We start from the raw sequence: 13,380 nt of genomic DNA, 5'->3' as shown, positions 1-13,380 counted from the left end.
ATAGCAGTGAATTTTCACTTTGGGCCCATTCCTAGGTACAGCGGCAATTATTTGCTTTCTGTGTTTGCAAAGGTGTACCCTGGTGCTGTGCCTCTAGTGTAGAAGGATAGAAAGGACCTACACAGTGCATACTGGTGCAACTCAGCACAAATATATCGCAAAAAACACACAAATTAACCCTAGTTAACAAGGGCAGTCACAGAATAATATCCTTTCCTTCATGGATTCAGAAGATGCTTTCAGACATACGAGGGTTTAATTTCTCTTTGTAGCAGCCACCAAATTTTAGCATTGCAGAAACAATCTTCTGAAAGTAACCAAAAGCACAACATATCAATATTTCAATTCTAATAATGTACAGTTTATTGCAATATATTATAATATCTAGATGATCTAATCTACAATATGGATTATACTGTATTCAAAATTCATTTACAAGTACTGGACGTGTATAAACACTGTAAGAGGATTCAGACAAGAGGATCCATTCCTTAGGAAGCAGTAGGGAATGACCTGTCATCATCTGACCTATTGGAGGAAGACAATTGGTCAGGTGCCAATTAAAAAATCAGGAAGTGGAGGCTTCCAAGTGTCATCAGCCTCTTCTCTTTTGTAAGAGAGCTGAGCCTTGGTGATGTGCTGCACCACAGGGAGAAGGGAGTGACCAACGGTGATTACACTGTGGAACTTGGAACCTAGACCTTCTGGAACTTAAATAGCTTTTGAGGGGCTTTTGGGGTCTGTAACCAGCTAAGGTCCTGGCTACTGACTAGAGAGGAACTTCCTCCAATAGTAAAAAGTCTATTAACTTTGATTCTTGGGTTGTTGCCACCTACAAAAAGTAAGAAGTGAAGATCTCCAGGGAGCAATGACATTAGATCACAAAGTGAGTGGACACTGTATACACTCCAAAGTCAAATGTGAATTGTATGCCATTAAAAAAATAATCTTTGCCACATTTAAGGTTCACAATTGGCAGTGTCATTTCTTATGTGTAAATGAAAAAAAGCTTTTGTTCAACACATATGTATTCATTGATCTCAGGTAATTGTAGATGCATCATTATTATATGAATGTACAGCATCTCACTCATCATCATTCAATATAAATAAAACTGATAATTTTATGAATGAAGTAAAACTATATGCACACCTTATGTAAAACAATCATTAGACAACCGTATAACATCAGACTACTCAACATGGGTACATTCAAAATACAGTAGGTGCAGAGAGAACAGTCTGGACTTTTAAGTCTCTCTGCACGTAAATATTGTTTTACAACAATGACATTACAATAAATTATTTTTCTAGCAGTGAAAGCATTTCTAGTGTACTCGAGCACTTCTTACCTTTCTTACACAAGGACAAAAACTCAGGCCATGCAGGATAAAAGAAAAAGTGTAAGCAGAGATCATAGAGGAGCTTAAGTTTTATTTTATGGTTTTCCACAAACTCTATAAATGAAACATCACAGTTTTTAGCTTATGCCTTCATGTATGTCTGTTTTGCAGAGTCCTGCCTATTTTAAAGATCTATGTTATGCCACCCCCTCCCCAGGGTGTACCATAAAACCATAACACGTTTGTGTGAATCACACAAGCAACATGGCTAATTTTGAAAGAATGGATGGTTTCTGACATTACAAACTACCCCTATGTAAAAAATAACAGATGATTCTTTCGGTAGCAGTGCTCCAATTCATGGTACAAATCATTCACAAAAAGTAATAAAATATGCTCACTCAGTGCCAGACAATAACAAATAAAACATAACCTGCACCTCCGCAGATGGGAGAAAATTGTACTGTGTGACACAGACCAACATAAAAATAGAGAAAACATGCAAACGCCACCCAGATGGGTGCCTGAGACAAGAATTGAGCTCAAGAGCTGTGAGGTACTGTAGCAGCATGAACTGTCACAACACCACTCTGCCTGGGTAATTCATTCATTTTCTGGGTATTCATTGTACCAAGCAAGTAATCAAGAATTCAGATTAATCAGTAACAGAACACAATGTACACAGTGTATGCAGAGTTTTGTCTTTAAAACCTATTAAAACTGTCAGGCACATAGACACTAATTTAACTAAGATTTTTTCACCCTGTAGATGAAGACTCACCTGTCTCAGAAACTCAGGGTCCATTGGACCCCACCCTGTAACATTTGTAGCAAGACTTTATCCATAAACAAGTTACAAAAAAAGCACACAAGCACACAAAATAAGGTGTGATGTCTAACCCCCATCTTTATCTATTATACATTTTTGTCAGCCGGAGAAACTTCAAGGAAAAGCTGTAAAAACACTGTTGCTTTATTAAAAACCCCTGGGCAAAGTTTGAAGTGTATAAAAGGAATGTAGATGAAAATGCCACTGATAATGAAAAGGGTGACATACAGGTATTCAATCTGAGGGTTGTCAACGATTGGGGCCAAGACCAGAAGGACTGCAGCAATTAACACCATGATTGGAATGATAATTGGGACCTGCAATCAATGAGAAAACACATTAGAGACAAGTGTTACTTTATAGATAATAAACTCAGAATATTGAAAGCTATCTGTACTGGTACATGTAATAAATAAAAGTGCATAGTGTTAATAGAATCCATTGTTCTCACAAGTGTTAACAATAAAAAACAACCATGAATGTTATTTACTATCACAGTAGCTAGCCATCTCTCATTTAAAATTCATGCTGAAAGAACAATTCACCTAACCGTTTCAAACATTGTATGGGGAACTTCTAGCTACATTTCTAGTTACATGACCAACAGCTTTTCATCCTCAGTGTTTTCCTACTGCCCTGCCCATTCCTCAATATGCAAAAATATGAGAGACATGACTACATTTATGATCTGCTTTATTTCACGCCTGCTACACATGAGCATTAAAGAATGTGAAGGACCAGTAACCCAAATGTGTCTCTCATCTCGAGGTTAGGCACTTTTTTATTTAATTAGCATATTGCATTGGTATTCATAAGAATGTATGAGTTATACAAATTGGATGACAAGGTTGTTAATATTTAAATGCATTGTGTAACAAGTATATATTAATTGCATGCACTATGTAACAAGGTTGTTAATATTTACATGCATTGTGTAGCAATATTAATTACATATGGTCTATAACGTGTGTATTTACAGTATTTATATGGGTTGTGTATCAAGGGTGGATATATAGGATATATTTATGTGCCTAAACAAGTTGTAATTATTTGCGTGCTTTTGTGTAGTGGCAGAAAACCTATATAATGTAATAACCATATAAATGATTTGTCAGAGTTAGCTGGATCTAAAACAATGTGCTCTTTTTTAACTGCTTTTTGTTCCATGTACACAAGTTGGATGCTTTGTTCAGGTTTTCTAAGATTCATTTCAGAGATGGTGGGAATCATTCTTTTTAATATAAAAAATGTAATGAGCTAGACATAGAAACAAATCATTATTACCAAGAGTATGTTGAGAGGCAAGATTTAGTAGATCATATGTAGTAGATAATGACAAAACCCTCACTTAAACATGGGATAAGTTTAAATGTGCTGCCCTCTAGTGCTTTGTACCTCTGAAGGAAATAAAAGATACATGAAAAAATAATAATGGAATCAGACATACAGCTCCACCTGAAGTATGTTAATCAGATATTTACCTTATGTACTGTCTTGTCAGTTTTGCAGCAAAATGTACAAATAATTGTATGTTCTTATGTGCCAACAAACAATTTGCTCAACAGCAAAAATGTTGTGTTTCTTCTTTCTACTTTTCAGCATGAAATTAACCTTGACTTTTTCAATACATATTAGATGTCACATTTGAGCAGATAGTAGCAGGCTGATCACAGTGGAACTATCAATGGAATATTCTACTGCGTTTGTGCCATATCCTGGTTTCTATGCCATTAAGCAATCGAGAGATCATGTGACTCCATTCCCTGGATGGGATGCTAGTCCATCACAGGGTTACCCCCAGCAATACAGATTCCCATTTATATACTTTGGTGGACTGGAGCAATCAAGGTCAAGTACCTTGCTAAGATACAACACCAGTGCCTTCAGCAAGAACATGAAACAACAACACACCAGAAATGAGACCAGAGACTTACCCTCTACAAAACACTGCCTCATATGTAAGTAGGGTAGCACATACTATACATAAATGTCTCTTGCAAAAATGAGCATAGTTGTTTCTTTATGAGAGGAACATGGTAGAAACCATGGAGTCTCACCTTGTAAGGTCTGTGAAGATGTGGCTTCATAATCTTTAGATAAAGAAGGCCAGACAGTGTTATCCCATAGAAGAACCATGCAGTGAAGCTGTAATTGAGATCACAGGAAATAGCCTACACTTGGTAAATGTGATAACATAATTACACAGTCATATCTAAAGTAACACAGCATAAAAGAACACCTATTTGGAACAGAATAACTAGAAAAATAACCTTAACTTCCAAAGCAAAAAAACAAACTTGAAAGGAAAGAAAAGTTTATTGAAGTCACCAATTTCAATGTATTTTGTAAAGGAATGTTTATATACAATTTACACAATAAACCGCGGCCTCAGTAAATGAAGGGTGTCTGTAAACGAATGGAAAGACATCAATTGGTCCTTTGAAGCTTATGTGGTCTTTCATGAGCCTGTGGGGTAATTAGGCAACAGATTCTAAAGTGTTGTGGCAAAAGGCATACAAAATAAAGAAAAAAGAATCTGTAACATGCAAAGATTTCATTCATTTTGTCCGATTACTTCAGAGATGAAAAAACAGTGAGTTACTTTCAGTGGTTTAATTAATTTGTATGACTATTGATTCAAAATGGATAGTTTTTCACTGATCATAGAAGTATAGACTTTTAACTTTCAAACCATCACATCATTACCTTCTTAACAAACATGCCACATGACCTTTGCAAAATAGGAGTTGTAGTTTATGACCTACTCATGGTTAATTCTGCTTGACAACAGGGAGGGAATAATGATCTAGCTCAGGGGCTGGAAGACTTGAAAGAAAGGCTTGTGTGTTACATTTCAAAATAAACATCACCCACATGGTTTTAGAATGGATTAAGATGATTTGGTTATTAACTGTTTCAAAAGATTGCAGCAAAACCTTATTGAACACTGAAAAACTCTTGAACAAGAGTAGCATTTGCACCCAGGGTATATCCTATCTTGCACACATTACTTGCTGGGATAGGCTCCAGTTCCCCCTGTAATCTTGTTGGGTAAAGGTGAGTTTAACACTAAAGTGCAGCACCCACCTTAGCTACCAGCCCCACTACACAGCAGAACAGAGAAGTAAGAAATTGCATCAGCTGTTGTATTGTGGGGAAAATTTGAAGAGGCCAGATTGTTCCAACCAATTTTAGCCAGAACTCCTGATCTTTTAAACAGTGCCTTGTGGACTTGTGGCCAAGTAGTCAGGACCTTGGCTTAACGTTTCATCTGAAGGATATCTTTCTTAAAGCAAATTACCATTGTTTGAGGCAATGGATTTGAAATTCTGGTCCAGAAGGAAGTAAACCACCTACTGGTATACAGCAACAGGCTGTTTTGTTTTTCTAAGAGGTATCCCTACCGGGACTGAGCTTGCCCAACCTGGAAGAGATTGGGCTACAAGGTGGGATAGCTGCAGCAAAATGTACTGTGGACTGTGTAAAATTGATTTGTGTCTCCTAGGATGATGTTCATACCTGAAGAAGTTAACGATAGTCTGAAAGTCTCCGGGTATCAGCACCAACAAAGATAATGTTGTGGTGAAAATCAGAGCAGGGGAAGGAGTCAGGCGTCGGGCGTGAGCCATCGCCAGGATGTCCGGCTGAGCAAAACCAAAGCAGAGCAGCTGAGTTACCACAGAGGGACAGCAAGCTCGAGCACATCATACCTACACACTGCTTTAGCTTTTATGGCAAATGTTCAGTAATGATTTTATTTAGTATATTTTACAAAGGTATACCTTCCTTTTAAAGGCATTTTTTAAGTTTCAGAACATACTAATTCATCACTGAGAATCTGATGGTGTTTTTAGTATTATATTGTCATTAAGAACGTACATGACGAACATCAACCTTCTTTTGGTATTTCCTTTCCTTACCATATGTCCTTCTCTTGCTGCCACAAAGCACACTCGCCCTCCACTGAAGAAAGTCCCGTTGAGAGACCCGAAAGCAGACAGTGCAGCAGCCACTGACATCAGCCAAGCCCAGCTGCCAAGCACTTTGGTCCTGTTAGTGAACACATAGTTACTTCTGTCCTCATTCTAATAAATATAATTGACATTCAACAGTGTACAATTCCCCCCTTTTTTAATGTGCCTGTATACTCTGGCTGACTTCTGCTTTAAGGGATTATGTAGCTTTCAGGTTGTCTAAACAAGAATTTAGGCCAATACAAATTTAAAATGCTTTATGTATCATTAATATAATAAAAATGTATTCAAAAAGTTCTGCAGATCAACTATGGAAATAAGAACAAACATATTCCTCTCTAATTATGCATAATCTCAAAACAGTTAGCCCATTTGTCAACAATACAAGCAAATTCCCTTATAACAGAACTTTTATTCTGAGAATTGGTTAATGGATAAATTTATAGAATTAAGAAGTACTGTATATAACAGACTGATGGAGATTCACCAATCCCAGAAAGTGCAATTTATGCACACATTTCTCCAAAAATGGACTAATTCATTTTTATAAAGATATCTTTAATAATTTGTACATGGCAAAGAAAGAACATGTCCCAATCGTAATCTGCTCCGGCTCTTTCACATTTTAGTTGATTATGTGCACCTGCCTCCTATCCTGCCCCTCCTTATTTAAGTCAGACGCTCTCACTATTCTGGGCTCAGCATTGGGAGATGGACGCCTGGAAGCTCGCCTACCAGCAGGTCCTGGAGTGACCCGACAGTATAGGCTTCACCACAGCGTCCTGACCATCTGGGTCCAGGGCTTGGAGAGCCTGGCTTCCTTAACCCGTTTTTATTCCCCATCCCTGCACCAGATCCCGTTCCGGTTTTTAACCTTGTCTTGTTTTTGTCTTGGATGGATCAACTGGTTCTGGACTTTTGGACTTCTCCCTGGATTACCCCCTGGACTCCTCTGGACTTGTTTGCCATGGCCACGCCCCCCCCCCCCGAGCACCAGTGCACAGTCACCACGCCCCCCTGTTTGTCAACCTGCCCAGTTCCTCGTTGTCTTCTCCCTGTGTCCGTTTCCACTTACTTCCAGATTATACCGTCTGCACAGGGTCCTGTACAATGCATCGCTACAGAAAATTATGAGGCACATATTTTTTATTTGATATAATCTTGTATTCTTTTGATAATTGTGTGTTTTTCGACTCTCAGATCACAGCTATGAGCCTTGCGACTGCACACAGGGAAGAATAAGGAAGTGCGGGAAGACTAGTCCACTTTGAAGTCACTTGTGTTTTATTACAGGCTAAACAGCTCCTTCCTAGAGGTTCAGTGTCAATTGAAGAGGTGTGTTTCTCAGATACAGCACCGAACGCCTGCAAGCACCAGGGAGGCTGCAGGGGTTTCTGCGTGGATGATAGTCAAGAGAGCTCCAGGTGACTAATCTCACTGTACCCCCAGTGGCACTCAACCATGCATGCCACCACTTGGGAAATCCTGGTCACAGTTGACAGTAACATAACCCAGTTTTATGCCTTTTATGGCTTGAATTACTCTGGAGCCCTAGCATTTTGCCCACTATTAAATACAAATAAAAAATTAAATCAAATGCATTTATGCACTTGGGCACCTAAGAAAATTTGGTTATACACAAGTTAAATGCAGCTGTTTTATATGAATGATCATATAAAACACATTAACATGTTGTTTTTTAAGGTTTTGAAACACTTCATTTTATCTCACCCCCATGTGACAGCCACAGCGTTGGAAGACATGAGTTCTCTGGGAGTCATGGCTGCCAGGTAGCTGACATTTACCAGCAGGTAGAGCGCTGTTACCATGGGGATAGCTATCATCAGTGCTCGTGGCAGATTCACCTGGAAGGAGATAAAAAAAGGGCTTGATAATGCAGGTCACGACACAGAATCCACTCTCCTGTCTACTCACCACTTACAAATTACTGACAAGGGACCTAATGATGGCTTTTTGTTCATCAGAGGTGTCTTTCATCTATTGAATAGAAAACCAACACAAAGTACTTGGTTTCTAAGAACTTTTAAAAGGTAACATATGAGAGGACCTTTCAGTTACGATTCTGCCAATTGGTGCATCTAATTTATTTGATTGATAGTAGCTAATTAATTTCAACCAGTATTGTCTTCAACAACATGGCTGGGTAGCGTGTTTCACGCTCCTTGATCTGTTGTCCTTACACAACCCTTTGCGTAAAGACGTGTCCCCTTGTCCTTGGTTTTAAATGCATTACCACGTTCCCACCTGTGCCCTCTGGTTTGTATATAACACAAGGATGGACAATCCTAGTGTTGCATGGCAGATATTTGGAAGAAGTTTTTTCTCCCCGAGATCTTAGAGATTCAGTCAGAAAATTCTAGCCCTTTTCTTACCATCTACTAGACCTGCAGCAGACTGTCGGCTGAGAGCTGGCTCTCTTCTTCTTCTTCACCTGGGTTGGTAGATCCATGGTTTTCACTACTAAAGCTTCTACTGTACCTTTGCTTAGGTTTCTCTTTCAGCTTCCCAACCATGGGAGAACTTCCAACAAAGCTTGACGCAAGACTTAGAGGACAACTACAAAGACTGGGATTTGAGAATCCCCCTTTAGGATCTCATGTGCATGAGGTTATCCGAAACCTGGAGAACTCTCACCTTGGAGACACGGAAACACCCATCCCCTCCTATGCAGTCCTCAAGGACCCACCCCCTGATGACTCTAAGCTCCACATGCCTCTTAAGTGGCTCGTCCCTCTATCTACCTACCTGGCTTTCTGGCCACCAAGGACTCATATATGATCTCCTAGCACAGGATCCTCATGGCTTCTGCCTCAAGAGTTTGGGCACTGAGCATTCCAGCATCACCTGGTACAGCCACTCCACTGCGTGGGCTTCAATTGCAAGCCCAGAGGGGACTGAGTAGCAGGAAAGACTCATCTCCAATGTTTTAAGCTCCAGTTCTTCCCATGCACACAGGTATCCACATGGAGTTCCACAGCCGGCTATCCTTAGATTGTATGAGGTATCAATATTAATCTCTATTTTATTATTGCTTTTATTCCTCATTTACAAATTTCAAAAGTTAGGAAGGGACAGTTTCCAGTCTTTCAATCCTACTCATTTACATTGCATTTAAAACAATCACATGTTATGGATCCTACCTGCCTGGGCATTGTACACCACAATTCCACTAAATTGTTATTTTTCTTAAATAAATGTAAGTGCTTTAATTGAAAAATCAAAACTTTGGGATTTATTAGGTATTGAGGAGTAGTTCAAGAGAGTGTGTTTCCGAGGCAAAGGTCATCCAGGACAGGGCAAATAAAGTCAAAAAAATATTGTCTTTAGTATAGTTCTAATTAATCAAATTATTAAATAAATAATTAATAATTAGCTAATAAGGACCTCAGCTAGATCGAACACCAGAAGAGAGTGGGACTCCCAGGAAACAGATCTATAAGAGATCTAGAACGGAGGGCATTTGTGAACCAGCTAGTCTGCACTGTAATATCTGATGCTTCCAATTTTGCAGATGGGCATATTTGCTAGACACCTCACTAAACAAGAAGGCCCAAGGCCACAGTTCCAAAACTAATACCCAAGTCTATGTAGGTTCCGCACCATCCAAATTAGCAGCACAGACAAGCAGTCTAATTACAAACATGGGAAGACTGCCTGTGGCCCACCCCCACGAAGCCATATAAAGCCTTAATTGATATATTGATCCTGCGAAGTACTAATTTAATAATTAAGAAGCCTGCTATAGCAAATTCCAGAATGGAGTAGATTTTATGGGACATAGGTTGATTTGCACCTTACCTACAGGATGGTCATTCATCTTTAAAGCAATCAAAGGCTTGTTTCAACAACCAGACAGTAAACATTCAGATTTGTAGAAAATTCATTGAATTCTGAAGTTTACAGAAGTGTTTTATCAGCTAACACAGAAGAATGACCTTTAAGTATAAAGTGGCATTTTACCAAAAAGTGGAGAATCTGGAGCTCTCTGGACCTGGAGAGCTTCACAGTAATGTTGGATGTCTTCCCCATTTAGGTGTCAGCCATGGTCAGGAATCGGGGAGTAATACTTGATCTTCTTCTGTCTTTTTATCCCCACGTGAAAAATTTGAAATGTGAAATTCCACATTAGAAATATTGCCTGCATTAGGATACTGAGTGCCCGATTAATGCACTTATAACATCAAGACTTGATTTCTGCAACTCTTTGCTCTATGGGCTCCCAAACAGTAAGTTGCAATATATCCAAAACTCTGCAGCTAGACTTCTAACTCACACCAGACCTTGGCAGCATATCACTCCTTCACTTAAGTCTCTATATTGGTTGCCTAGTAAGGCACAGATTCAATATACTGCAAGATCCTGATACTGACTTTTGATGCTTTAAAAGAGTTTGGCCCCATTACACATCTCTGAACTACTTTATGTTTCCAATCCCTCTTGAAGGCTCTGGTCAGTTGAGGCTGGTGCTTTGCTCAATGTATCCAGGACTAAATCTCAGACTTTCAAAAAAACATGCCTAATCTGTTGCAGCGCCATAGTTATGGAATGCCCTTCCTCAGATTCTAGGAGAGACCAATTCCCAGACTTTCTTCAAATTTAAACCCAAGACTCATCTCTTTATTAGGGTCTATGTCTGATCGATCTACATTCCAGCTGTATGAACCTGTATGTTTTTGTTCATTTTTTTATTGAACTTTTCTTATCTTATCTTGTCTTTTTCCTTATCACTATGTACAGCGTCTTTGGGTTTGGAAAGGTGCTTTATAAATGAAGCACCTTTCCAAACGTATAAATTATACGTTTAAAAAAGGCTTTAACTTTGGAGAATTGAATGATGGTAATAAATACTCTCACAAAGTACTAATGATACCAAAAGAACAATATATTCACAAACACATAAGTCAACAGAGTTATGTGATTTTAGGCAGAATCTTACTTTTTTTACAAACACGAAGTGTAAATGTGCTTACCTCGGGGCGTTTCAGTTCCTCAGTTGCATAATTCAGATTGTTCCACCCATCATAGGACCACAGACCTTGATAAAAGGCCACCCCTATGGGGTTTATGCCAACTATTGTGCCTTCAAATGCCTTGTGGAAGCTGTCTGTGTGTCCTCTAAAGAGCAGCAGCACTCCTCCGATCACGATCACCAACAGGGCCAGGACCTTGGCCACTGTAAAGATGACTTGGATGGACATTGAGAACCGAACATTGAGGCAGTTCACAATTGCTAGTGTCAGTATACAGGCAGCAGCCACACACTTGACCACCAGCTGAGGTGGGTAGCAGCCCTGATAAAAGGGGGCCACAGCGTACTCTGCAAAGCTCAGGGATATTCCTGTAATGCTGGCTGGCCTCACTACAAACATGGAGGTGAAGGCGAGAAGGAAGGCTGGCAGAGGCCCTGACGTCCGGAGAATATAGATGTACTCCCCTCCTGATTCCCGGATGACAGTCCCCAGCTCTGCATAGCAGAGAGACCCCAGCATAGCCAGGACACCACATGCTGCCCAGATCACCAAGCTTCCTCCTGGACTTCCGATATTGTACAGCACCCACTGGGGGGACATGAAAATTCCTGATCCGATCATTGTGCCCGCTATCAGGGACACGGCACTGACTAAACCCACCTCCCGTTTCAGGCTGAACATCTGCACCTTGTCATTGATCCCTGAAGATGTGTAAGATATAACAGAATTTTTCCTGCTCATTTTTCAAAATCTTGACCGTTTCAATCCAGCTGAGAGAGATCTCCGTTTTGAAGAAAATGAATTAGAGAGCAATGTTGCTCTGTCATGATGGGACAAAGTCACACTTACAGCAATTTATTCAGTTAATAATTACATTCCCAGGGTTAGAAAATGGGTTGAACTCCACTTGTGCAAAGTGTACTAAAAATATGGTACTAAAAATAAAGATGATGATAATGTATTCCTGCTGTTCCAGAGGTGACCTTGCAGAAGGGATTATTTTCAACAGTAATTTGGTGGTAAAGGAATTTTTTTAAAGTGAACTAATAACCCAGAATTAAGTTACACTGAACAGAGGTTGAGGTGTTTTGATTTACTCCTGCATCAGTCCTTCTGCTTGCTAATGGAATAACAAAGAAGTACACACAAAATAGCAAGATGATTGTGGTTAGTGAAGTACCTTCCAAGATCTGCCACTTAATAATTGACTACATTCATGGGCTAGACATAGCATACACACTTATGTCACACTCTTATCTGTTTATGCTGTAATTCAATTCAAGGTCCCTGTTCCAACCTACATCTGCTTGCATAACAAGCCTCCCTTGCACATATAATTCTCTGTGTCTTCTGATACCCTTGTCTGCCTTTTCTTTTCCACTTCTGCTGCCCAGCTGATGTTATCATTTTTTTAACTCTCCATTCAGTATTCAATTATTGTGTTATCCTGCCCCACTCAGATAGAACCAGCTGCTAGCAAACCCAACTCCATCTCTGAACAGCTTCTGTGACTTATTCAACAACCACCTACTTAACCTGTATTTGTAACGCCTGCTAAGAACAGGAGGAAGCATTTTGATCCATCTTGCTCATCTGGTTTTTAGTAGGTAACTGCTATGAGGAATTAATTTAGACATTTATTTAAAGGAGCCAGGAAACTGTCTTCAACAATGTATAGAGCCTTAAAAAATATTCAGACCCTTGAACACTTTTCACATTCTGTTGGTTTAAAGTTTGCATCATGGCACTTTGAAGTAGCAATGAACATTTATTATATACAAAACCTGCTCTGTAAGTAAACACAAAAACCAAAAAACAAAGAAGTAAAGAGATAAAGTGGTGAAACGTATTTACTGTACTTGTACAAAATTACCTCAACAATTCGTTTAACATTTAGTTGAGTGACCTTTCTATGTGTGCATTAATAGTGGTTAACATAATTTAAGAATAAATACACGTCTCTTTAAGATTCCTCAGTCAGAAATGAGGAATGACAAGCTGCAGCATAACGTAATGCTGAGACCACCAGTAGGTATGTTACTAACTGGATGATGTGCTGTGTTGAATCTGTGCCAGATGTAGCTACATGTCTTTGATTTAGACCAGTCATTTTTTTTTTGTCTGGCCAAAAAAATGTTTGTTACATGTGTGTATTAACATTTAAGTGTTTTGTTGCATTTGTAAAGAAATGTAAAAAAATAGTTCAAGTAGGTAGCATGCGTAGGCTGCAAAGGAACAAGTAAA

General features: G+C 39.2%; 1 protein-coding gene across 1 annotated transcript; it reads right to left on the bottom strand.

Moving 5' to 3' along the window:
* Positions 1-2,089: 2,089 nt before the first annotated feature.
* Positions 2,090-11,877, bottom strand: LOC148839871 (b(0,+)-type amino acid transporter 1-like). Its single transcript, XM_088909706.1, has 6 exons — positions 11,137-11,877; positions 7,877-8,010; positions 6,092-6,221; positions 5,691-5,815; positions 4,229-4,316; positions 2,090-2,488 (listed from the first exon to the last, which is right to left on the bottom strand). Exons 1-6 carry the CDS (start codon positions 11,875-11,877, stop codon positions 2,258-2,260), a joined length of 1,449 nt encoding a protein of 482 aa, XP_088765832.1. The 3' UTR covers positions 2,090-2,257.
* Positions 11,878-13,380: the final 1,503 nt, after the last annotated feature.

The sequence above is a fragment of the Atractosteus spatula genome, chromosome 2 (genome assembly GCF_055471065.1).
Source record: "Atractosteus spatula isolate fAtrSpa1 chromosome 2, fAtrSpa1.hap1, whole genome shotgun sequence".
Lineage (NCBI taxonomy): Eukaryota > Metazoa > Chordata > Actinopteri > Semionotiformes > Lepisosteidae > Atractosteus > Atractosteus spatula.
Note: the sequence above shows the minus strand (reverse complement) of the source record. Positions and strands in the feature narration are given on the sequence as shown.